Genomic DNA, 27,136 nt, shown 5'->3' with positions numbered 1-27,136 from the left:
TGTTGCATCACTGCTTTTATTTTTACTTTTAGGGTATGTGATACCAGTTTCACATTATGGTTGTGATATAAAATTTTCTCTAAAATATATATTTTTAAAGAGGTTAAAAAAGTGAATTAATATAAAGAAAAATATTAATAATAATATAGGTAGTAGAATATGGTAAAAATCTTCAAGGGAGGTCTCAAGGGACTGGAGTCTGGTAAACACTACTGTTATACTGCCTATAGAGTTTACTTTAAAACATTAGGGTTGCTTCCCTGGTGGCGCAGTGGTTGAGAGTCCGCCTGCCGATGCAGGGGACTACACGTTCATAGGTGTGTGTGTGTGTGTGTTAGATTTAACCTACACTCTAATAATGGTGAGTTAATATCTGAAGTACCCTCATCGGGAATGAACACTTCAGCAAGTAGGAGACTCTAATCACAAGTTCTCATTTGAGAAAAGGCTACTTTGGGGCTTTAGCTATCTTCACCTCTGACCAACACTATAGCCTCTATTTACTAGCATAACAGTTGTTAGAAATAATTTTCTTCACTGGTGAAATGAGCGGTGGCCCTTGCATGAACAGAACACGGCGAGCCCAGCATTATACATCCTTCTTCATGGTACCCTGGTTCTAGGATTCTGAACCCTCTGTGTTCTACCTCTTCTTGAAGATTTCACTGTCAGACCATGGTTAGGATTAGCTGATCCTGCCACTAGGATACCATTGCATCTGTCTTAAGGAAACTTTCATGCAAAGCGGTGTCAGACAAGACAGCTGGTATTTGACTGAGTTTATAGAACAACTTGAGAGTCTGTTTAGGGAGCTGCTTGATAACAAATGCTTGTATGTGTGGCAGGATTTGGCTGAGTCTCGTTTTCTTTTTTTTTTTTTGCGGTACGCGGGCCTCTCACTGTTGTGGCCTCTCCCGTTGTGGAGCACAGGCTCCGGACGCGTAGGCTCAGTGGCCGTGGCTCACGGGCCCAGCCGCATGTGGGATCCTCCCGGACCGGGGCACGAACCCGCGTCCCCTGCATCAGCAGGCGGACTCTCAACCACTTCGCCACCAGGGAAGCCCGAGTCTCGTTTTCATTGTGTCTTTTGATGAACAGAAGTCCTTAAATTTACTGTAGTCAAATAAATCAATCTTTTTATGCTTGGTACTTTTTGTGTTTTTAGAAGTCCCTCTATACCTAGAGATTATGAAGATATTTTCCTATTTTTATCTTCTAAAACCTTTTATAATTACCTCTTACATTTAGGTCTTCAATGTACTTGGAAAGGATTCCATGTGTGTGCAAGGCAGGGGTTAGTTATCTTTTTTGTTTTTTCCAACACGGATACCCATTTACCGAGGAATCCTACCTTTCCTCAATGATCTACAAAGCTGCTTTTGTTAGTATCAAAGTGTCCAAATACACATAGGTCTGTTTCTCTATTTTGTTCCAATAGTTGTCTATCGTTCTGCCAACACCATACTATGTTAAATACTGTAACTTTATGATGGGTCTGGTAGAGCAGAAAGTTTCTTCCTAGCTGGTAGATAGGTTTGGGGACATCTACAGCCTTCCTCTATCTTTACCTATTGGAAACTACCAATTTCTACCAAGATAAGGCTGACAGTGATAGATCAAATCGGCTTAAGTCAGCTCACAACAATGTCAATAACAGAGACCAAATGTTACATAAAGGTCTAAGCAGTCTCTAAAAGACTTCACAGGCCTTGTAACAAAAGGGATGGTTTCATCTCCTTCCAGGAGGGCAGTACCCTTGAAGCTAAGCCCAGGGAATTTGGCCAACTAAAACCCCCAAATAACTGCTCTGCTTCTTATGATGCATTAATAGCAGGGGTGGTAACTTCCATGCGGCTCATGTAACATAAGGTGACATAAGCAGTTTCCTCCCTGTGGTTAATCCAGGTCAGTTCATGATCTCTGGACCATTCCAGGCATAGCCAGATACAGGCAGCTGCTGCTGTCCCTTATCCCTCCAAGATTTTATATGTCCTTTTCCAAATCAAATGTCCAGGGGTTTGGGAAGCCCTGGGTGAGAAGAAGGTGTGACTGGAGAGAAGTTGGGTGGGCTGGGGAAGAAGCAGGAGAGCACACTCGGGCTGAGGTTTCTGGGAAGGTACCAGGTGGAACTTGCCAGCTGGCTAAGGTGACCGCAAGGGTTCAAAGTTCTTGCCAGCAGGGCCTGGACAAAGGAATTTTAGGCTCCAGAGGTTTGGAAAAGGACAAAGAGCAAAGATCTGAACTTTCCTCTGAGATCTGGGAGGCAGCAGTGGTGTCTTTGGGCCTGAGCGACGAGCCCCGCCCCTCGTCGCCATCCCTTTTTTTTTTTTTTTTGCGGTACGCGGGCCTCTCACTGTTGTGGCCTCTCCGGTTGCGGAGCGCAGGCTCCCGACGCGCAGGCTCAGCGGCCGTGGCTCACGGACCCAGCCACTTCGCGGCATGTGGGATCTTCCCAGACCGGGGCACGAACCCGTGTCCCCTGCATTGGCAGGCGGACTCCCAACCACTGCGCCACCAGGGAAGCCCGCCATCCCTTTTTTACGGGTATCCTTAGGAGAGAGAAGAGCCTGAGTCTAACTGCTTCTAGGAAACACGCGCTTAACTACTTTGGCCTCTTGAATTTGTACTTTCTTAGAGAGGCCATAAGTGGTATGCGAGTGCCAAGTCCTAAAAGGGCTGGGTTCATCTCTCAAAGTCTCGAATACTCTTATTGTGAGTAACTTTGTTGGGCCTCCATTTCCTCATCAACACAAAGGGAAAAAGAACACGTACTCCAGGTTATCGGAGGGATGAAATGTGGTCATGTCTGGTAAAGAGAAGATGCTCAATCAGGAGTGATTTTCTGCCCTTCTGTGACATTTCCTGCCAAGAGAGGGGTGTCTATCCCCACACTTTCTCCCTTCAAACTTTTTCTGCAGACTTACTGAAGTATAATTTATGCACCATAAAATCCACCCATTAGAAGTACACAATGATTCAAATTCAAATTATAGAGTTGGGCAACCATCACCACATTCTAGTTTTAGAATTTTTCCATCACCTCAAAAATGTCCCCAACCTCATTTGCAGTCCATCTCCACTTCCACTGCCCCAAGGCCCAGGAAACCACTGACCTGCTTTCTCCAGATTTGCCTTTTCTGCACATTTCATGTATATGGAATCATACAACATATAGTCTTTTGCATCTGGCTTCTTCTGCGTAGCACCATGTTTCTGAGATTCTTTCATCTTGCAGCCTTAATCAGGATTTCACTGTCGAACAATATTCTATCATATGCCTGTTCCACATTTTCTTTATCTATTCTCCAGATGATAGACATATGGATTGCTTCCAATTTGGGGCTATTACGAATTAATGCTGCCATGAACAATTGCATCCAATTCTTTGTGTGGACAGTTTTCACTTCTCGTGAGTATGTACCTGAGAGTAATCGTATGATACATTTCACTTTTGAAGAAACTACCAAACTGTTTTCCCAAAGTGGTTTCCATCATATGTCTCCAGCAGAATGAAGAGCTCCGCTTTCTCTCACATCCTCACCTCTTGTGTGCCTTGTTGATTACAGCCATTCTGGAGGCTGTGTAGGCATCTCATCATGGTTTTATTTTTCATTGCCCTGATGACTAATGATGTTGAACAACTTTTTCTGTGCTTATTAAGCATTGTATGTCTTCATGGGTGAAGTTTCTATTCAATCTTTTGTCTATTTTTATTTTTTAAATTATTATTATTTTTTGCGGTACGCAGGTCTCTCACTGCTGTGGCCTCTCCCGTTGCGGAGCACAGGCTCGGGACGCGCAGGCTCAGCGGCCACGGCTCACGGGCCCAGCCGCTCCACAGCATGTGGGATCTTCCCGGACCGGGGCACGAACCCGTGTCCCTGCATCGGCAGGTGGACTCTCAACCACTGCGCCACCAGGGAAGCCCTCTTTTGTCTATTTTTAAACTGGGGTTGTCTTTCTATTTTTGAGTTGTAAGAGTTGTTTATATAGTCTCAACACAAGTCCTTTCTCAGATATATGACTTACAAATATTTTCTCCTAATCTGTGGCATGTCTTCATTTTCTTCATGACATCTTTTGAGGCACAGAAATGTGTAAGCTTAATGAAGTCGAACATATCAATTTTTCTCTTTTGGTGTTATATCTAAGACTCTTTGCCTAAACCAAGGTCATGAAGATTCTCTTCTATGTTTTCTTCTAGAAGTTTTATAGTTTTAGCTTTTATATTTAGGTCTATGATCCATTTTGAGTTGAGCTGATTTTTTATGCATGGTGTGAGGTCACAGTCCAATTTTAAAAATTTATTTTTTTGCATATGGATATCCCATGATCCCATCATTTGTTAAAAAGACTACCCTTTCCTACTGAATTCCTTGGTACCTTTGTTGAAAATCAGTTGAGTATAAATCTGAAGAGTTTACTTCTAGACTCTCAGTTCTCTTCCAGTGGTCCATCTGCCTATCCTTACACCAGTACTGCAGTCTTTCCTTTCTCCCCCCAGTAAATAAATAAATAATTTACTTATTTATTTTTGGCTGTGTTGGGTCTTCATTGCTGTGCACAGGCTTTCTCGAGTGGCAGTGAGGGGGGGCTACTCTTTGTTGCGGTGCACAGGCTTCTCGTTGCAGTGGCTTCTCTTGTGCGGAGCATGGGCTCTAGGTGCGCAGGCTTCAGTAGTTGTGGCACGTGGGCTCAGTAGTTGTGGCACATGCATTTAGTTGCTCCGCGGCATGTGGGATCTTCCCGACCAGGGATCTAACCCATGTCCCCTGCATTGGCAGGTGGATTCTTTTTTTTTTTTTTTAAAGAAGATGTTGGGGGTAGGAGTTTATTAATTAATTAATTTATTTTTGCTGTGTTGGGTCTTCGTTTCTGTGCAAGGGTTTTCTCTAGTTGTGGCAAGCGGGGGCCACTCTTCATCGCGGTGCACGGGCCTCTCACTATCGCGGCCTCCCTTGTTGCGGAGCACAGGCTCCAGACGCTCAGGCTCGTAGTTGTGGCTCACAGGCCTAGTTGCTCTGCGACATGTGGGATCTCCCCAGACCAGGGCTCAAACCCGTGTCCCCTGCATTAGCAGGCAGATTCTCAACCACTGCGCCACCAGGGAAGCCCCTGGCAGGTGGATTTTTTTTTTTTTTTTTGCGGTACGCGGACCTCTCACTGTTGTGGCCTCTCCCGTTGCGGAGCACAGGCTCCGGACGCGCAGGCTCAGTGGCCATGGCTCACGGGCCCAGCCGCTCCATGGCATGTGGGATCTTCCCGGACCGGGGCACGAACCCGTGTCCCCTGCGTCGGCAGGCGGACTCTCAACCACTGCGCCACCAGGGAAGCCCTACAATTGATTTTTTAATATTTGTCTTGAATCCTGTAATCTCACTAAGCTCATTTATAAGTCTTTTTGTGGACTCCTTATGGTTTTCTACAGTAGAATCATGTCATCTGTGAATCAAGGCAGTCCCTTCTAATCTGTATGCCTTTTATTCCTTTTTCTTGCCAACTTACACCAGCTAGAATCTCCAGTAAAATGTAGATCAGAGGTGGAGAGAGCAAATATACTTTGCTTTTGCTCCTGATCTTAGGCGGAGAAAGCATTCACTGCTCCATTTTTAAGGCATTTTTTCTATTCCTACCCTTCTCCAATCAAACCGCTAGTGATCTTAAGTTAGAGGAATAAATACTAAAGATTAGGGAAGCTAAACAAAAGAAAAATATGCTTCTTTCTTGACCTCAGCCTCAAGTCAAACAAAACATAACCAAAAGGCAGGGAGGCCCCTCGTGGTTGAGAACATTTAAGGGATTGGAAGCCAGCTGCACTGTCCAACAGGGGTTGGCTGAATGACTTCTAGAATATTTATGCACAGTGGAATACTATGCAACCATTAAAAGCAGGTTCAAGAAGATTTTTTTTAATAGCATGGGGAAATTCTTTTAATAGGAGAGAAAAGAGAAAGAGCGACAAAAATAACACATATGGGATGATCTCAATACCATAAAGAAATGCACGCAGAGAGAAAGGAGGACTCTCAACCACTGCGCCACCAGGGAAGCCCCAAGAAGATTTTTTTTAATAGCATGGGGAAATTCTTTTAATAGGAGAGAAAAGAGAAAGAGCGACAAAAATAACACATATGGGATGATCTCAATACCATAAAGAAATGCACGCAGAGAGAAAGGAGAGAAAGGAAATATGTAAAAACCTTCAGAATTGTTGCCTCTGAGTTGAAGGATCATGGGTGATTGGTTTTTCTAATTTCTTTATATTTTTTTCACCCGTACAGATCTTTCACAATGGGCATCCTGTAGTCAGAAAAGGAAAAGAAAAAACAAACGAAAAAACCCCAAAACTACCCACAGGGAAGACACGAGACACAGGAAGTGTTGGCATTTCTCAGACTCACCTTACAGTATTCATCGATTGGTATCAGGCGCTTGACGGCCACGTCCCGAATGTGGCTCCGTCGGAAGAGAATTTTGCCTGCGGGAGATGAGAGTGCATACAGCGTTGTAAGGGAGCAGTGACAAGCTCTCAGCAACCTGGGAGGGTGAGGATGTAGTTGCCTCTGGTAGGTAGGCCTGAGTGGTACCTAAATTGCTGGCTGCTGGACATCCACAGGGCCTGGATGACCCCATGCTTGGTCCTCCAAAGCCCTGTTCACAGCTCTAGCGCAAGGGCTTGAGGGAGTGGGGCTCAGTGGACAAGTTTTGGTGAGATAAGGGAGGCTGAAATCAAACCAAGGAAGGAAGACCTGATGATCGGAGGTCCCCTGTCCAACCATAAGCTTCTCAGATGCGGTGAGCAGTTCAGCGAACACTCAGATATGCCCTCACCCAACAGCTCAGTCCCCCTCCCTCCTCTTTCTTTGTATACCTTCTGCTCTAGTCTGATGTTTTCCCAGTACTCCACGCTCTCTCATAATTCTGTGCCTTTCCCTCTGCCTGGAATACCTTCCCCACCCACTACCCCTGCTGGGAAACTCTTACACACTTCAAATAGGTTAAGAGTTGTTATCTCTTTCAGAACAGACTTGCGGTTGCCAAGGGTGGGGGGGGGCGGTAAATATTGGTAGTTTAGGATTAGCAGAGGCAAAGTAGTATATATAGGATGGATAAACAATAGGGTCCTATTATATAGCACAGGGAACTACATTCGATAACCTGTGATAAACCATAATGGAAAAGAATATGAAAAAGAATATATATGTGTATAACTGAATCACTTTGCTGTACACCAGAAACTAATATAACATTGTAAATCAACTACACTTCAATAAAATTAAAAAAAAAAAAAAAAAAGAGTTCCTGTCTCTGATTGTACACATCACATTGTCGATTTACATGTCTTCTTCCTTCCTACTAGTCACGGGGCTCCGCCCAAATAGGGATTGACTCGGCTTTAGTCAACTTTTTGCCCCTGCCACATGGCACTCACGTCTGATCAATGCATGAAGGTGGATTCCACCTGCCAGGACGACAAATCCCTTCAATTCCTTCGCCAATAAGTGTTTGTAACAGAGGGCTCCAAGCCCTCCTACCACACCGAATACTAACAGTCCATTCACTACTTGCTGGGTGACATCTGAGCCCTGGGGTGTGGTACCAGAATCTCCAGTGTGACGTATGGGCAGAGGACATGGGTCACAGGCAAAGACAAGTATATAAATGATGCCACTGAGGGTCTCAGGAAATATCCAAGATGCTGAAACATTATGGGTGAGGTTTGTTTCAAGCAAATCAGCGGGTTCCCGAGAGTCTTAAAGGAGGTCCTCTCATGGGGAGATGGTGGCCAAGCTCACGCACTGAGGATCCAGACAGCATGGCCACACCATTCTGGATTTGTCACAGAGGCAGGGGCTGGAAAATCAGAAATAAGACATCAAGGAGCGACAACGAGGTGGGGGATGGAGACAAGACCCCCTGCCACGCTCATGCGGGGCGACCAGGAGGTCTCTAGGGGTCAAAAAGGAATGCACAGGGAGACCACAGCTCTCCAGACTGCAGAGCATGGAGACCTACTAAGAACTTCACCTACTTCTGGTCCAAGGAGGTAGGTCCTGGAGAAGAATTTGGGTTACGAGGCTGGCAGGGTGAGGAGAGGTTAACCACTCATCTGAGATGGTGCTGGTGAGACTGCTGTCTCCATGGGTCAATCTTGGGTGAGCAGGGACAAGACGCTAGGAAAGGCCCATAAAGAGTTTTCATCATAGGACAGAATCGAAAGGGATGATGGGAAACAGCCTATTGACTTTTAAAGATTTGCAATGCAAGGTGGTCAGGGAGATTTGTACCCAAAAAGACCATATGGTTAAGATCACATTTAAAATAATCTGACAACGTGCTCTTGGGCAAAAAGGCACAATCAGGAAATGAAGTCGATATGGTCAACCTAATAGAAATCCTTTTTTTGTTCATTTCCATTTAATTAAAAAAGAACCCACAATGAGATGAAATACATACTCCTTATATTCCTTAATAACAAGGATCTCCTTTCTTTATAATGGTGATGGGTTTAATTCTGATGAGTGAGTCAAATTTCTGATACACCACACTTGTTAGAAGAGAAAAAAAATCTAGAAGAAAATGCTTCACAGGGTTCATAGTGCTTGTCTCCGAGGGTAGAAGACAAAGCCTTTTTGTGTTCTTCTTTATACTTTCTGCAAAGTGCCTACTATAAATATTGACTGCTTTGGGAATCAGAAAATGTTCATGTCATTTAAAACGAAAAAAGCAAATTGTTCAGCAAAGTGGGAAGGAGTTTACAACCTGGCCTCCCTAGAGCCGACGATATTCCCTCATTCACTCCCTAGGTGCAGGCTCTGTGTAAGCCCTCTGTGCACAGGCACGGCGGGGGGGGGGGGGGGCTGCCTTCCTGGCACTAGTGCTTTCCAACAGGGAGGGCCCCTGTTGACATTCTGGGTGGGGCAGTCCTTCCCTGGGTGGGAGTAATAATCACCACCCTCGTGGGTGGGACCACTTGAAGATCAGAATTCCTAGGAGAATCCTGAACCTTTAGGAAAAATAAGAAGTGTGTGCCTGTGAAGAGAAATCCTACATAGCAAACGCTTCCTGCCCTCTAATCTATTTCTCAAAATGGGCGAAGGGGTGCCTAGCAACAACACTGTGGTCCCAGTTTGGTATAATTTCCCCTTCTATAAAATCAGAGGAAGGGTGGAGAGAGGGGTGTACAGGTCTCTTACTGAGAAGGCTGTGACCTGACTCGAAAAATTTACAAAGGGCATGGTGTTAGCACCGCCCCGGCACAGGGCCACCTCAGAGCCACCACGGCCCAAGAGAATTTGCCCGAGGCCCGGCCTGCAGGGGCTGGGAGAGGACCAAGAACTCAGGCATGGGAATAAAGACACAGACCTACTAGAGAATGGACTTGAGGATATGGGGAGGGGGAAGGGTAAGCTGGGACAAAGCGAGAGAGTGGCATGGACGTATATACACTACCAAACGTAAAATAGATAGCTAGTGGGAAGCAGCCACATAGCACAGGGAGATCAGCTTGGTGCTTTGTGACCACCTAGCGGGGTGGGATAGGGAGGGTGGGAGGGAGGGAGACGCAAGAGGGAAGAGATATGGGAGCATATGTGTATGTATAACTGATTCACTTTGTTATAAAGCAGAAACTAACACACCATTGTAAAGCAATTATACTCCAATAAAGATGTTAAAAAAACAAAAAAAAAGAACTCAGGCGCCTTCAACGTCTCCTGGGGGTGTGGCACAATAATGTCACTCCTCTTCCTGTGTGGCCTCAGTGAGTCTCTGGGCACATGTCAGGTGCCCTGCCAGTAGTGGGGACAGGAAGTCCCCTCGGCAGGAGTAGCACGGAGGCCACAGGCTCCACAGGGTCAGTGAGGCCCCAAGCCAATCCCAGGGGGGTCTATTCCTTCCTGTGCTGCCTTGGGAAATGCATTTACCTGGCAGAGCCTCAGTCTCCTCATCTGTAAAATGGGAGAGCAGCCCCTATCCCTTAGTAGTCATCTCCGTGGTACACCAGTACAGGGCTTGGCCCTCCCTAGGTGCTTAAATAAGGGTAATTACTTTGTTTAAAAAATAGGTTACATGATACTGACCTATATTCTACAAGGAAGAGCACCTCTCCTGTCCTCAACCTCTAACTTGGCTTCTTAAGACCTGCCTCTGACAGGCTAATTCATCATTTATCCACAGCGGAGTGGAGTTACCGCTCAGGCCCCGGGCTGTGGGGCAGAACAGAGTGGCCAGCGTCCCCCTGGCCGGTGCCTCCAGGTGAAATGCGGATCTGCTGCTTGCTGTGAAGCTTCTGTGTGAGTCACGGAGAAGGAGGGCTAGAGAGCCCGCACCCAGCCCTCCCCTCAGGCCAGCCTTCCTGGAATGGGAAGGGTGATCAGAGGAGAGAACAGCCTTTGGTGGGAACCAGCAGGCTTTTGTTTTCCATAGTGGAGGAAGGCCAAACTGTAATTCTTATTTTTCAAGCCGCATCCTCTGCCAAGTTGGCTTCCCCAGCTCTTGCTGGGATGGAAAATTGCACAGGGCTGCTCTCCCCGCCCCCGCCCCCCTCCCGGCCTTTGTGCTAACATGAAACTCGCTTTTGTTCTGCTGACGTGGCAGTCTTGGCAGAAAACTGACCCCTAGGAGAGGGGACGTTTCTCCCACCCGTCCCCGCCCTTGGGCTCGGCCTCAAGGAAAAGCTAAGAGGTGGGCTGGGAAGGGATGCTCCAGGGGTCTTAGGGCCCAACGAGGCCTCTCCAAGCTACAAGTGGGTGTCCTGAGCAGGGACAATGGAGCCAAGTCCCTGAGAACAGCATTTTCATGAATTCGTGGGTGGAAAAGGATTACGTAACCACGAAAGCTTTCAGGGGCTGGGGAGAGGGTCGGCTCAAGTTCTTCCCTGTCCTGGGAAGTTTTTCCACAGCTGGTTTTGCCTTTCACCAGCAAAGAGTTATAACTCACTGCTTTCCTTTTTTTCCTTGAAGAAAAATATACATTTAGAGCCCATTTCAACTTAAATCTCCAGATTGATCATTTAAGTAGGACTCCAAGACATGAAAGGCCCCAAAATTCCAAAGGAACGTCCCAGGACCCTGTTTCTGCCTTTACTGAGAACCTGCCACGCGCCAGGGAGAGAAGCTTGTGAAGCAGGGGTCACTGTCCCATTCTACACATGAGAAACTGAGGCTCAAAGGTGGGGGGGAGATGTCGTATGCTTGAGGTCACAGGACTGGGCCTGTTGAACTCCAAAGCACATGCTTCGGGTGCTGAGATGTGGCCACTGCAGCTGGCATACCGGCTTTCCTCCAATAAGGAAAAAAATTCCAGCGTTCTCTCCCCGTGGAAGAACTAAAAACATTAGTTTTTTTTTAGGCCAATGATCTCCCAGTAAATGGGGGCCTGGCAAATACATCTACCCCGTCTCTAAACTCACTCAATGATGACACTATCCAGAAGAACGCACGGATGTGCTGATTGCAGAATCCTGGAGTGGGGGAGGGGAGAATGGGCCCCTGGGTGATCCATCTCAGTGCCTGCCCCCTTGTCTGCATTATGAAAAAGATTTAAAGGGCTGGCCAGCTCTAAATATTTGTGATTTAGGGTGATTGTCAATTTGCCGATTACCTGTACATAAAGATACTAGTGAGTGCTTAATTGCTAATTACATACCAGGCACTTACCTAATCCTCCTAACAACTCTATCATTTAAGTACCACTATGATCTCCAACGTGCAAACGTAGAAATGAAACTCCATGTGCTTAAGGAATTTACCCAAGGGAACAGAGTAGACGATTAGGGGCACTGGGATTTGAACCTGGGCTGTCTGACTTTGGGCACGAATTCTGAGCCTGCCATACCTGTGACTGAATCCCAGCTCTGCCATTTATGCAAGCGATTATAATTTCTCGGAGCCTCAATTTCCTCATCTGTGAAATGGGCATAGTAATGGCTGCCCTGCAGGATTGTTCTAAGGATTCAACAAGCTAATGAATGTAAAGCATTTAGCCCAGTGACTGGCCCACAATAGAGATCTAATAAATGGTAGCTATTATTAGTTGAAGCTGTAACATTGGTTTGGGTAACCCAGTTTTTTGAGTTGAAGCCTTGATGTTATCCCTTTGGTAAGAATTTTTTTGGGGGGAAGGGGACACTGAATGTCTTGAGAGCAGGGACCAGCCATGGTTGCATTAACTCCTCCACAGTGCCTGACACTCAGAAGGTGCTTGGCCCACTCAGGCGGGTATGCAGGCAGGCAGAATTTCTTAAATGGCCCCCCAAAGATGTCCCACCTTAATCTCAGAGCCTGTGAATACAATGGAATCTCACTCCATGTTATATGATATGCCTCAGTTCATTTCAAGAGAGGGAGATTATCCCGGATTAGCCAAGTGGGTACAAGGTAATCACATGAGCCTTTAAAAGCAGACAGCTTTCTCCAGCTGGTGGCAGGAGGGGAAGTTAGAGATTCCAAGAACGGGAGAGAGATTCAGTGCCCTGTTGCCAGATTGAAGATGGATGAGGAATACAGGTAGCCTCTGGAAGCTGAGGGGGTCCCCAACAGACAGCCAGGGAGGAAACAGGTATCTGGGTTCTAGAGCTGCAAGGAGCTGAATTCTGTCAACAGCCTGAATGAGGTCGGAAGTAGACTCTTCCCCAGAACCTCCAGGTAAGTGCCCAGTCCAGCCAAGATCTTGACTTTGGTCTTTTAAGACCCTAAACAGAGAACCCAGCTGAGCCTGCCTGGACTTCGACCAACAGAGCTGTGAGATAATAATGGGTATCGTTTTAAGCTGCTAACTGGGTGGTAATTTGTTATGCACAACAGAAAACAAATACAGGGGGTGGGGGGTGGCTGGGATGAATTGGGAGATTGGGATTGACAAATATACACTAATATGTATAAAATAGATAACTAATAACCTGCTGTATAGCACAGGGAACTCCACTTCGTTGTATGGTAGAAACTAACACAACATTGTAAAACAACTATACCCCAATTAAAAAAAAAGAAAGAAAGAAAACAAATACACTAGCCATTATAATAGATGCCACTCACCACACAAACTGTATGACCTTGAATTATTCTCATTTTAGAGATGGGAGAAACCGAGGATCCCAGAAGTGAAGTGTCTTGCCTAAGGTCAAGCAGCTGGTAAACAGCAAAGCATCTAACTCCAAAGCCCGTATCCTTAGGCACTGATTTCAACAGATGGCTAAGGTCTGGTCACTGGGACAATGCCTCAAGGAGGAGGAGGGGAGAGATCTGAGAGCTGTGTTGGGAGCCCAGAGGCCCCAGCTGAGAGCATGTGTCTCACTTACCTGGAAGAAAGGGAATGATCCGCTGTTTGGGGTCCTTCTGTCCTCCTTCCATGGGAAATTTGTCCAACATCTGCATCTAAATGGGGAGAATAACAAAAAAAACCTGATAAATGCATCTCTGACGTTTTAAAGGAATTATGTGAACTGTGTGATTTGATATATAAAAGTTCACTTTGTTCAGCTTTCCAAACTAATGGGGAAGGAAGGCAGTGTCAACTGGACCTAGGATATCCATGCAAACAATCCTCTAGGTCCCAGCTGCCAGACTAGTGAAGGCTCAGAGCTGGGAGAGACCATTCTCAGTTCCCCCGGGCGCTCCAGCCACAGGACCTGAAGCGTGAACAACACCCCCAGAGCCCCCAGAATTCCACAGACGGCAGGTCATCCTGTTTCCTAAGAACTGCCAGGCTGTGTTCAGGAACAAACTATGGAGACTCAATTAATCATTACCTGTGAGATCATGACACGCCCCTGCCCCACTAAGAATTCCCCAGGCTGGCTCAGCTCCATGCCTGGCTCTGTGTCAGGCACACGGGGTGCAGCGATGAAAAGATTCAGTGTCTAGAGAGAGACTGAAAAGTAGAATGGTCATTGCAGGGTGGTGTAGGAAGCATCTAGAGAGGTAGGTGCAGGCTTGCTGTGGGGCTAGAGGAAGCACAGGGATGGGGCACCCAAAACGAAAACCTTTCGTGTTTTCTGATAACATTAAATGCCTCTCTGACATTTTAAGGAATAAATGTGAAGTATCTGACTGGATATACGAAGTCACCAGGATCTGCTACTTGCGGTCGGGGGAAGTGACATACCTCGGGCCTCATCCTTAGTTGGCCATAATGATACCAACTGCCAACGTGGCTTTACAGATTAAAGCTGGGCTGTGTGGTCATAAATGCTGTCACCAGATTTCTGGTTCTTCTCCTGAGCGCTTGGTAGATTTGTACGTCCCCACTGCCTTGAAGTGGGACGTGGCCAATTAACTGTGAGCAGGAGAGACATGGCTCACTGTGGGGTGGAAGACTTAGGACTGGTGCTTGATTCACCACACTTCATTTCCATCTGCCACGTGATGGCCATGCTCCAGAGTGTGGCTTCTCTGCCAGCAAGGGTCCAGAGCCCCCAACAACCTCTGATGGACATGCAGCCCTAGTGAGAAATAAACCCTGTGTACAGTGAGGCTAGTTGTCAGAGCAGCATATCGTAACCCATCCCGATTAGTATACGGGCCCAGGATTCAAGCAGAAGAAAAGGGAGTCCTGAGCCTCCTGAAGTGATGGCTGAATGTGAGAGGCCTGCCCATCATTTTACCTCAAGGAGAAAGTCACTCTGGCACTCCAGATGTGTCCCTCTGGATGTGGAGAAAAGGGAACCCTTGTGCACTGTTGGTGGGAACGTAAATTGATGCAGCCACCGTGGAAAACATTATGGAGGTTCCTCAAGAATCTAAAAATAGAACTACCATATGATCCAGCAATCCCACTCCTGGGTATATACTGAGGAAGATACCTGCACCCCAACGTTCACAGCAGCACTATTTACAATAGCGAAGACATGGAAGCGATCCAAATGCCCATCAATAGACAACGGGATTAAGAAGCAATAAAAATAAAAACAAATTCACGAGAGGAAAAAAAAAAACATGTGGGGTGTGTGTGTGTGTGTATACACATATACGTATACACACACACACACACACACACACATACATACATACAATGGAATATGAGCCATAAAGAATGAAATTCTGCCATCTGCAGCAACACGGATGCACCTAGAGAATATTATGCTTAGTGAAATAAGTCATAGAAAGACAAATACTATACGATATCACTTATCTGTGGAATCTAAAAAATAATACAAATGAATGTTTATGCAAAACAGAAACAGACTCACAGACATAGAAAACAAACTTGTAGCTACCAAAGGCGAAAGGGAAGGCAGGAGGGACAAATTAGGGGTACAGGATTAACAGATAGTAACTACTATGTATAAAATAGATAAGTAACAAGGATATATTGTACAGCATGGGGAATTATAGCCATTACCTTGTAATAACCTATAGTGGAGTACAATCTACAAAAATACTGAATCACTATGTTATACACCTAAAACTAACATAACATTGTAAATCAGCTATACTTCAATTAAAAAAAAAAAAGCTGTATCCCTCTGATAGCATAAAAGCAGCTTCGAATAGCTTGGAGAAGTAAGCACAGCTATAGTGTAGGGGGAGGGAGGAGAGACCTGAAGTGGGAGAGAAGAGAAACAAGTTTACATGCCAAGCACAGGTTAGATTCTTTGGACATATCCTCTCACGAAATCTGCAGAATACCCCATTCAAGGTGGACATTATTATCCAGGGAACTGAAGTCCAGAGGAGTGAAGAAATCTGCCATGGGCCTGCAGCCAGCAAGGGGCAGGGCCAGAGACAGAAGCCCACAGCTTCTCTGCCATTGCATCACTCGCCTCTGAGATGCTTCTAAGGCAATTAAAAAGGATTGCTCCCCAGCGCTCAGGAAACAGGGCCATTTATCCAGGCTGGAGCCCCCTGCCTCCTTAGCACTGTTTTATGTGACACCCCTGCGTAGGAGGGTCAGACTCAGCTTGGCTGGCAACCCTAAAGGGCTGCCCATGAGGCTGTGGTTTTATTTGCGATTTCCAACTGGCCCCTATTCTGTGCTGTGCGGTGATGGGGAAATGCTTGGTTCACCATCATTCAGCAGCTGGTGAGGCCACGGTGGGCCTTGCTGGAAAGGGAGGCTTCCCTTTTTGAATCCAGGAGCTTTTCAATGCTGGCACATAGTAGGCACTCAATAAAAATTGGCTAGACCAATGAATGCATCTGAGTGAGATCTGGGAGTGGGGGCAGCTTCAGATGTTCGCTGAGTACGTCCGATTAATAATATTCACGTTACTAATATTAAATAATAATTAGTAATAATTAGTAACCACTACTAACTGGTTCGACTGTTTACAGTTCATCCTTTCCAGACATATGATGTTATCTGTCCTTCATAATAATCCTGTGAAAGCGATGAACCACCCCCATGTCACAGATGGAGAAACTGGGGAGCAGGACACAATGAACTGTTTGAGGTCACACAGCTAAGTGGTGGTCCAGCCAGTTCAAGTATCTTAATCTAAATCCCATTCTTTTCCCCTAAGACCACTCTCTTAGGTGGCTTCGGAGTGTCACATGAACATGAAAAGTCAGCCTGAGACCAGGTACGTTTCGTATTCCATGCACAGGCAAACAGCATGCTTCTTTTTTAAAGGCAGGGTGATTAACCAATCTTAGCGGCAGCATCTTTTGAGAGATTTATAGGTTTGACCTAACACTATCTTTTTCTTTTCCTTCTCAATTTTATTTGTGAAGACAATGTTGGAACACCATTCAGGGGAACTATTTTTTTTTAAAGGTACACCCCAGTAATCTGTCCACTGTACCCCACTTATATGCGCTCTCCCGGGTTCCTGCTGAGCCCCTATCTGAATGTGCACGCACCGGCTAAAGAAGCCCTGCCCAGCACTGTATTTCCCTGTGGTCTTCACAGCTCTGTCTTAGAGAGTTACTCTCTCACCCTGTGTCCTCAGTTGCTTCTACCCAAATAAGTGGGGCTCCAAGAGCTGAAGTGTCTCCCCAAGTGTTATTAATTTGAGGCAGCGGACCTGGGTTTAATGTTACAAACTCTAACCACAGACATTATCCCTGGGGACCAGACAGCCCTGGGGTTTAATCCTAATGATTCCTCGTGCCAGCTGTGTGTCCTTGCAGGGGGGTTGTGTAAATGAATGTTGTATGTGAACTGTTAAGTGGGGATGCACTGGGTGCTCAACAAGAAATGCCCCCTCCTTGCACTCTGCCCACAATGAATGTTATTCTGAGAATTATTTGGGGAAAATTTTCATTATTTACTGAGACTGTGTGTGTGTTTTTGTGTTGAGTATACATAACATAAAATCGAACATTTCAACCATTTTAAGTGTACAATTTAGCGGCATTAAGTACACTGTTGTGCGACCGTCACCAGCCTCCATCTCCAGAACCTCTACATCATCCCACACGGAAACTCTATATCCATTAAACACTAACTCCCCATTCCTCTCCTCCAGCCCTTGGCAACCACCACCCTACTTTCTATCTCTATAAATCTGACTATGCTTGGCACTGCATATAAGCATTTGTCCTTCGTGTATGGCTTCTTTCACTTAGAATAATGTCTTCAAGGTTCATCCGTTTCATAATATGTGCTGGAATTTCCTTCCTCTTTAAGGCTGAATAATATTCCACAATGAGGCTGTGTTTTAAGGTTGGTAAAATTCCTCCGACTACCCAGGTCTCCTCAGTGGCCAGAGCTGGGCTTTCCAACAGAACTTTCTACGATGATGGAGATGTTCTGTATCTCTGCTGTCCCTTATGGCAGCCACCAGCCCTTGGATGGCTAGCTACCGAGCATTTGAAATGTGGCTCCTGAGACTGAGAAGCTGAAGTTTTAATTTTATTTAATTTTAATTAACTTAAATTTACATTGAAATAGCCTCACGTGACTAGTGGCACAGGGCTGGACTCATTCTCCTCTTTTAGCCATATCTAGCTTTATTTCATTTTATCCTCCTGTCAATGGTAACTGCAATCTGTTTGACTGCTATTCGCGAGGACAGGTGATCAGAGGCCTGCGAGCTGTTTTGTTTTTGGTCTTAGTGTGTCTGGGTTCACAGGCCACAGGCTGCTTCTATCCAGGGAACTGTCACACTTGGCGCTCACAGGCTTTGAAACAGACATGGGTGGCATTCCAGACCCTCTGTAGGGACCCCCAGACCGGGGATGTCTGCAGCGTTAGGACCAGAGGCATGCCGGGCAAAGTCCAACTGCAGACGGTATCCTTGGAAACTGGGAAGTCCACCCCCCTCCCCCCAGATAATAAAAGGAAGTCGGGCTGAGGGTGCAGGGGACTGAAAATTGAGGAGGAAAGTGAGTCAGTCTTGGGGGGTAGGAAGGGAGGGAGAGCCACGTCAAGCTGCCACATCACAAGGGGAACGAGAGAACACTCCATCAGCAGTTTTTAAGACACAGCTTGTGGTGGAGGGAGAGGAGACAGGCTGTCCAAGGAAAATACCGTGGAGGCTGGCGTGGAGGTCCACACGTGGTTTGTGTTAGTGGCAGACTGGACTTGGGAGGGGTTTACTCCCTCACTATGACAAAGGCCTCGCGTCCCAGAAGAGCGAGAGCAGGCCGTGCAGAAGGGCCGGGGTGACCATCGTGGGCAGCTGCAGGCTGGCGGGGAGTCGCGTCGTTCTCAGAGCAGGACGCGACAACACAGCTGGGCCTGCTCTACAGCACGTGGTTGGCTGTCTTTGGGGACTCTGTCCCCTCGACGAGCTGCTTTGTCTAAATGTCGCCATGCCCCTTGGAGCCTGCCGCCCCTCCCTGTCTGTCCACTTCTTTCCTCCTTGCTGTCCCTCCCAGTCAAGGCAGCATGTTCTCAGCCCGACCCCCTTACTGGGCTGCCCTGTGGCCTGCCCCGCCCCCCTCACTGGCACGTGGTAGGCACTTGGGATATATTTATGCAAAGAGTGAATGAATCAATGGATGAACAAATGAATGAAAAAGTGGTTAACTGGTTTGGTCAGCCATTGTCTAGGAGAGGAGAAATTATGTTCCAGGTGGTGGCAACGGGACCTGCATTGGGCCTTAGACGCAACTGACCAACACACCTTGCCTCTTTCTGTTTTCCAAATTAAGAATTGCAGTTGGTCCCTCCATGTCCTTGGGTTCCATATCTGCAGATTCAACCAATGGCAGATCGAAAATATTTGGGGGGGCGGGGGGGAACTTCCAGAAAGTTCCAAAAAAGCAAAACTTGATTCTGCCATGGCTGGCAACAATTTACATAGCATTTACCTTGCATTTACATAGCATTTACATCATATTAGGTATTATAAGTAATCTAGAGAGGATTTAAAGTATACAGGAGGATGATAAAAGCAAATGCTACGCCATTTAACATGAGGGACTTGAGCATCGTCAGATTTTGGTATCTGTTGGGCGGGGGGCATGAAGGGAGTGGTGCTGGAACCAATTCCCCCAGGGATACCAAGGGATGACAGTGCTGTGTGAAAAAAAGGCAGCTACCATATTTTCTCAGCTCTATACCATCAGTATGGCAACGGCTTTTCAGATGGAAGGGAACAAATATTCCATTAAGCATATAAAACATGTGGGAGGCACTCCCCAATTTCAGAAGACAATGTCTGGGGAAAGAGTGTGTCTCAGGGTTCAGCAAAGGCAGTATTTGGGTATAGATGGTTGGTGGAATCCTAGGCCAGGTGTTGACTAGGAGCTCACTGGGATGTCTTCCCAGCTGGGCAAGGCCCGCCTAGGGAGCGAGAACCTCAGCCCTGCCCCTCCTACACCTGCTCCCAGAAAAGATGGGAGAAGAACACTCCCTTCCCCTTGGCTTCTGCGGTGGAGCCTGGGGGCTTCTGGGCAGACAGTCCCCAAAGCTCATTCAGTACATCTGGGGCTACAAAACTCTCAGAAGGGGGACAGGCCAGTTCTATCTCAACAGAAACTGGAAACAAACGATGTTTGCTGTGTGACCTGGGACAGCCTCTCCTGTCTCCGGTTCCCTTCTCTGGGGAAAAACAAAGGCACAGATCAAGATGCCGCCTCCGGCTTGCCTTCAGCTCTGTGATGTGCTGCATTTGGGAAACGGATCCCCCGGAAAGCCCCCGTGCCTGGAAGCAGTCCCCTAAGCATGGAGTGTTCCTGCTTACAGGACACATGTCATTGGTGCTTCTCTCGAGAACTCCCTGCCGGGCAGGGTGAGCCAGCTGGCTCTGTGCATCCCCCTGGCGCCACCCCCGCTGTCGGAATTCTGCAAGATGCCCAGCTCACAGTCCTGCTCTCTCACACTTCTGCACCTTTGCACACATGGTTTCCTCTGTGTGGGATGCCCTCCCCCATCCTGTCAGTGGGGCAACTCCTTACTCATTATCAAGACCCTGCTCAGATGTCACCTCCTCCAGGAAGCAAGCCCTGCCTGAGTTCCCTGGCTGGCACAGAGGACACTCTTTGAACACTTGCAAACATTTCACTGTGCCCTCTGTGAGGGAAGCCCTGGCTCCAGGGATGACCATGACCCTCGGACTGGGGGATGCAATGAACTAGTGGGAAAACTCAGAGGGCAAAGGTCACATGGCACAGGGTAAAGTGTACCCGTCACACATCCGAGGCGTGTCTGTGCAGGGCTCGTGCTCTGCTCAGAGCAGTCCTCTCTGCAGGATAGACTATGCCTGCGTCTCACAGGGAGGTACCGAATGGGCCTTCAGAGGGCAGCTGTCTTCAGAGGACAGAACTCTAAGAGCAGACAGATTCGAAGGCAATCCTGGACCTTCGGGAGGGAGGAGCACAGGCTTCAGACTCAACCACACCTGGGCCTGAGTCCAGCCATGCTCCTTTTTAGGCACGTGACTCTGCCTCTCTGAGCTTCCCTTCCCCCATCTGTGACGTGGACACAACACTGACTTCATGCCTCTAAGTGAGGACTAAATGAGATGGCGTATATATGGACACTTAGTGCATTCTAGTAAACAGTCGCCGATATTGTTATGATGTCACTCAACCAACCACATTTCCGTTAGGCGCTACCCTCAGCTCTCCAGGCATTCCTGTCCCCACCCAGTGCCCTGTTTGGAGGCCAGCTCCCTCTGTTACACTCTGATAGACTCTCCAGAATGTGCCCAGATGAGGGCAGAAAGAGAGGTTCAGAGAGGCTGAGGGCCCTGCCCAAGGCCACACAGCCAGTCAGACAGAGGGCTGGGACCTGACACCAGGTCTTCCCACTCCAAGCCCAGGGCTCTACCACCTGCGCACTCACGTGAGTGAGACACGTTGCCAGATGTTAACCAGTAGGGGTAGGCATGACTATCAGAGTCCAGCTTTCCTAAGACAAGGAAGTTGGGAAATCATATCAGAAGGTGATCTTTCAGAAAGGGGACTTTCTTGCTCGTGACTGTGAGTTTCTTTTCCCATGAAGGAGCCTGAGTCATGCTCCTTCCTTCTACCCCAGCGGCCTCTCTGCAGACTGTTTCCTCTGCCTGAGTGTCCTGCCCCCACCAGAGAGGACATTTACTTGTCATCTACAGGTTATCTTCCCTTCTTTGGCAGCACGTCTCTGATTTCCTCTGGGGAATCTTCTACTCCTCTATTAGTCAGCATGGATGTGATGCTGATTCTACTCCAGTTCCTGGGCTGGCCCTGACTGGCTTGGCCATTATCCAAGATGAACCAATGAGACTTGTGCTGAAACCTTTGGGGTGTTCTCTTTTTCCCTGAAGTCACTGAGCTGACTGCTGGATACAGCTGGGAGCTGTGGCTGCCACCATACCAGACAACACCCTGCCTGGACACAGAGGAGACCAAGAAGTGGAAAAGGCAGGTCCTGGTTCACCCTGTGGCACCTAGATCCAGCCATACCTGAAGCCAAGTACCCTTAGTCCTCTCAGTTCCATTTAGCTAATCAATGCAATTTTTGAATAATCCATATGGACTGGGTTTCTGTCATCTGCAACTAAAACACTTCTGACTGAAACAAGGTCTCATGGCCAGGAAGTGGCAGCATTTGGATAAAAGCCCAGGGTCTTAACCACTCTATTAAACTGGCATCACCGCCTGCTCTAATCTTCATGCCAATTCCTAGCAGCAACCCACGCCTATCAATAATCCCAACAGCTGACATTAGCTCAGGGCTCGACAGCCCAGAAACTGCTCTCACACACATCATCACTTTTTTACAAAAAGAAATTGAGATATACTTCACATACCATAAAATGCACCCTTTTAAAGTGTTCAATGCAGTGGGTTTTAGAATATTCCCAAGGTTGTGCAACCATGACCACTATCTAATTCCAGAACATTTTCATCACCCTAAAAAGACACCCAGTTCCCATTAACAGTCTCTCCTCCGTTCTCCCTCCCCCCAGCTCCCGGCAACCACTAATCTGCTTTCTGTCTCTATGGATTTGCCTCTTCCGGACACACATCATCACTTTTAACTCCAAAGGAGCCTTGTGAAGTAGCCACTGGTAAGAGCAGAGTGACCAAGACTGTGGACCCTGGTATTGCCTGCCCAGCTTCAAAGCCGAGTTCTAATGCTCATCGGCTGTGTGACCTTGGGCAAATGACTTAACCTTTCTGAGCCTGGGTTTCTTCATCTGTATCATTTGATAAGCTTGACATGAGGATTAAATGAGTCACTACATCCTGATGCTGAGCAGGCAGTACCTCAGGAATGCCAGCTGTTTCCCTATCATCAGCCCCATGCTACCGATGAAGAAATCACAATCAGGCACAGAGGGGTTAAGGGGTGTGCCCATGGCCACACAGAACAGGTGGCTGGGCCCCAAGTCTCCTGACTGAGTCGCCTGCTGTTTCCATTACGCCACACTGGCCGAGCTGTTCCTCCACGAAAGCTTGACCCTCCCCATACTCTCAGCCAAGTTACTGCTGCAAAAGCCAAGGCTACTCGCCAGACAGGGAGGGAGGGGAGAGGGGAATCATGAAATCATCCAACTTCAGGGTGTCGAAGCCCCACGCGGGCCGGCCTCCTTGCCTGGTCCTTGGGATCAGCCCCTTCTTCCAGCTTCCCTCTCCCAGGTGCAGGGCCGGGGGGCAGGGCAGGCCATTTCCAGGACAGCAGGACCCTCTGGAATTCCAGGACTCTCCCACTCCAGTTGCCCATCTGGGACTATTTAAAGCTGGCTTAAGCCCTGTCTTTAGAAGACTTTGTTACAGGAGGGGAGTCTATGTTGCAGCAAACCTCCAATTCTTACTAATTATGCTGGGGTTGGAGGAAAGGAAACCTCACTTTTAAGTTCTGGTAGAAATAAGAAAGTTGAGTTAGAACAGGAGAGTGGAGGGAATGCAGGCTTCCGACCAGGTTGCCTTGTGATCCAACCCTGGCTCGAAAACGTTCCCAAACAATGTCACCTTGGGCAAATCCCATGTGAGCAGAGCGACAGCAGATGACAGATAACGCTGACCGAGCAAAGCACAACTGACTGAACTGTCACGACAAATGTGAGCAAAGTGCTTTCATTCTTAATACAGTATGTGGATGGGGAAACTGAGGCTCGGAAACATACAGCGGTGACACTGAGCTGAGACCTGAAAAGGCAAAGCTGAGATGTGAATGAACCCAGGTTTGCCTAACCCCAGAAGTCAAGGTCTGAAGCCCTGGGCGAGGCTGGAATAGGGAACCCGGTAACACAGTCAAGTTCCCCACACACTGCCTGGCCCATAGGCTGCCAAAGGGCAGCAGTGAGCATTTCTGTCCGTGCCACCAGGGCCTCTTCCCCACCCTCTTCTCATTCAATCTCTTCCTCTAGATGATGCTGTCCCACCCGCCCCACCCCTCTGGCCACAGCTAGCAGGCTCGGGGGGTGGACTCTGGACCCAGGAGGCTGACACTCAGATGCTCTCTCCCAGAGACTGGAGCCGAACCCACCAACTCCAGTGCCTTGACACAGGGAAGGGCACGTCAACTTGGGGACTGAAGGTGCTTGTTTGGCGGAAGAAGCTGGTCCAGAGGGGCTGGCAGGAAAGGGAGCGGGTTCGATGGGAGAGCTTGTGGCCACGTGACACACGGCCCGGGAGCCGCCAGGCTTCCAGTGGGTCATTCTGTTGCTGGTTCCGGGCCCCTGTGAGGCCGGCTGTACTCCCGGCTCTGGTTTCCATGGGGGCACACTGGTCTCCTCTCATCAGTCCACCCCCACTTCTCTCTGCCTAAGCTAGCTGAGTGGGTGTCTGCTCTGTGGATGCCAATAATCCCTAGGCTAGCAATCACCCATGTCACTCATCTCTGCCCCCTCTGTTCCTTCTTGGAAGCATCGGGCAGCCAAGAGGCCTCTGAAAGCAAAAATATAGGTAGCACCGCTGCCCCTGTAACATGGACCCTCGGTGCATGAAAAATCAGTCTAGCAACCTGCAAAATATTTACCCGACACCCACGCTCTAAAGACCTGCCGAAATGGGTCTACATAAATCACTCTTGCGTCTGAGCAGGGGGTATGGATCTCTGTCTTTCTCATGCAGGACCACGTTCGGAGGTGTTGGGCATTACTGCTATCATCTTTCCTGCCTTTCCTCCAGGGTCAGCCCTTCCCCCGCCCACGCCCTTGTCTGCTCCTGCCAAGTCCCTTTTAGATGGTATCTTAACATCTTTAACATAGAGCCTCTTTGGGTATTGACATTTGGTACATGTCTGCTGCGGACCAGAAGAAAAATATCATTTGTATATGATACTGTTTGGTTTGTTGCATACTGAACACAAAACATCACTTATGAGTTCATGACATATTAAGTAATTAGGTAACTGGTGTCAATTGCTGTCCAGTATGCAATGACTTGGCAATTTATAATGTAGATTGTTTGGTGATGCTGGGGAAACAGGTCAGGGGCATATTATTATCTCCCCTCCCCCTTTTAAAATACTGGAGCACAGGCTCTGAAAATTCTCCATTTGACATTTTTAGGAGCAGATTAGGTCTGTTCAACCAAGGATGACGGTGGTTAATATCATCTCCAGAGAGAACATGGAAGGCAGAAAGACAGGCTGGTGTGTGGAGGACCCGGGCTGTCTCCTGATGTCCCCACAATACCTTCTCTACATCGGATCACAGCTGTTCTCTCCAGGTCTCAGTCCCCACCTCCCTGACTGAGAGGCAGAGCAGGGACCGGATAAGCCCACTGGCCATCACATTCCTCAACCATACCGACTGGCTTCGAGATGAGCCTATGAAACACAACACTGTGTTTGCTGGGACTTCTGCAAAGTGACCTTTCACTCTTTCCTGCTAAGTGTGGGCCCAGAGCATTGTGCAACCATGTGGGATCTGAGGATAAAGCAACATCAGGACCTGGGAATTCAGAACAAGAGGAAGAAGCTGGGTGAGAGGACACAGAGGAGAACCCCATATCAAGCTTCACCTGAAGCCTGCCAGTTTCCTTCTCCCAGGACATTCTGTCACACCAGCCCCCTAAATCCCCCCCATCTACTTAGGCCAGTTTGAGTTGGGTTTCTGTCCCTTGCAACCAAAGGATCCTAACTGGTACACAGAGGGAAAGAAGACAGTCATCTCGATGAGGCCTTACGTTGGCCTGTGAGCTATGTGAGCCCCTCACCAAGTGGCAGGGAACACTCATGGATTCAGGAAGCCGGGCAAGTTCCCATCTCCTCCCGAGGTCTGTGTTTTCTAAAGAATTTTGTTACATCATATCAGGCACTGTGACTTTTCATGACACACTTGCTTTGAGTTGCTGGCCTTTGGTGACGTCAGGATAATGCTGCTGACCCACGGATTAGAGATCTTTTACCCTCCTGGGGAGGGGCTTACACAGAGCTGTCCACATAGTCTTCCTGTGAGACTGGTGGTGCTCATGGGGGTTATAGTTCATTCCTTCGTTTGTTCATTTGTTCATTCATTCATTCACCAAACATTCACTGGATACATACGGTGTCCTTGAATAAAACATGAAGGAAAGAGAGGATAATGAAGATGTGGTTCCTGCCCATGAGAGTCCTAGTTTAGAGGGGGACAGGCAGACAACTTCAATACAGAGTCAGGACAGAGGGATGCAGAGCTGTGGGGTGCAGAGGAGGTGGCCTTCGCTGGCCAGGGAATGAAGTCAGACCAGGCTTCCCAGAGGATGAGACAACGAGGGGGCTGGAGGGTGCAGGAGGTGTTCCAGGTGAGGAAGAGCTAATGCAAAGGCCTCAGAGGAGAGGAGAAGGCGAGCACGGTGCCCTGAGAACACGGCAGGCATTTTAGGAGCCGAGCAAGGAGCCTGATGGGGAGAGGAGGCCAAGGTGAGGCAACAGACGTGGGTCTGTCTTGAGAGCAGAACAGGTCCACGAGGTCTGAACGCACTCAACACGACTACACCAGTTCAAGATCTGCACTTCAAGGCCAACAGAAACGATCTCCAGATCAGCCTCCCTTCTAGAGCAGTCAACAGGAGCCTTTCTTTTATTTGGAAAATATTGAATATCAAAGCATAAGGCAATACAGCCCATTACTTATGTCCCCAGAGCGATGGGCCCTCTTTTGAAAAATATAGAACGCTCCTCAAATCTGCGCGTCACCCCTGCACAGGGGCCAGGCTAATCTTCTCTACATCATTCCAATCTTAGTATATGTGCCGCTGAGGTGAGCGCATAGACGTGATTTTAAACAAGAACACTGTGGCTCTGAGGTCAAAGTGGAAAGTAAGTCCAAAAAAACTCTTTCCCACCTTGCAGCTCGCCGGAGACCCCAAATCCTTACCTGGAGATCAAAGAATTTGCTGTAGCGCCGGTAAATGGCCTCCGTGGAGCCGCTGGACCACGTGACACGGATGATGTAGACCTGCAGAGAGGGATGGAGACAGGCGTGAACACCAAGGGGGTCTTTCCATCTCCAGGACTCAAGACCAAAGCAGTTCAGAGTCAGAAAGACCTGGGTTTGAATCTCAGCTCTGCCCCTGACCAGCGGTATGACTTGGACGGGTTACTTGCTCTCTCTGAGCCCCAGCTTCCTCTTCAATAAAATAGGTCTAAATACCCCCACCTCTGAGAGTTGTAAAAAGGATTACATGAAATCAGGTATAGGAAAGCATAAGCGCCCTGCTCATCTCAGGAGATGCTGTTACTGTCACGATTTCTTACTCCCCGCTCAATTCAGAGAGCCACAGGGCTGGCTGCTTTGTCAGTATCATTCTTAACACTTTGACTTGTCGGAAGGCACAGCCACCTGCGGCTCTCAGCTCTCTTGTATTTCTCATAAGCTAAGCCATCGTGC

General features: G+C 47.9%; 1 protein-coding gene and 1 non-coding gene across 2 annotated transcripts in view; both read right to left on the bottom strand.

Moving 5' to 3' along the window:
• Positions 1 to 13,376, bottom strand: part of SH3PXD2B (SH3 and PX domains 2B) — a 67,023-nt gene extending 53,647 nt beyond the window's left edge. The window contains exons 1-2 of the mRNA XM_024753430.1: positions 13,301 to 13,376; positions 6,402 to 6,478 (exon numbers count right to left, since the gene is read on the bottom strand). Of these exons, the coding sequence (XP_024609198.1) occupies positions 6,402 to 6,478; positions 13,301 to 13,376 (153 nt within the window). The remainder of the gene's footprint in view (positions 1 to 6,401; positions 6,479 to 13,300) is intronic.
• Positions 13,377 to 26,407: 13,031 nt separating this feature from the next.
• LOC112405144 (U6 spliceosomal RNA) lies at positions 26,408 to 26,514 on the bottom strand. Its single transcript, XR_003004273.1, has one exon. It is a non-coding gene; the product is annotated as a U6 spliceosomal RNA (small nuclear RNA).
• Positions 26,515 to 27,136: the final 622 nt, after the last annotated feature.

The sequence above is a fragment of the Neophocaena asiaeorientalis genome, unplaced genomic scaffold (genome assembly GCF_003031525.2).
Source record: "Neophocaena asiaeorientalis asiaeorientalis breed wild unplaced genomic scaffold, Neophocaena_asiaeorientalis_V1.1 scaffold268, whole genome shotgun sequence".
NCBI classification, from domain to species: domain Eukaryota; kingdom Metazoa; phylum Chordata; class Mammalia; order Artiodactyla; family Phocoenidae; genus Neophocaena; species Neophocaena asiaeorientalis.
The sequence above is the reverse complement of the archived record's forward strand: the minus strand, read 5'-3'. Positions and strand labels throughout refer to the sequence as shown.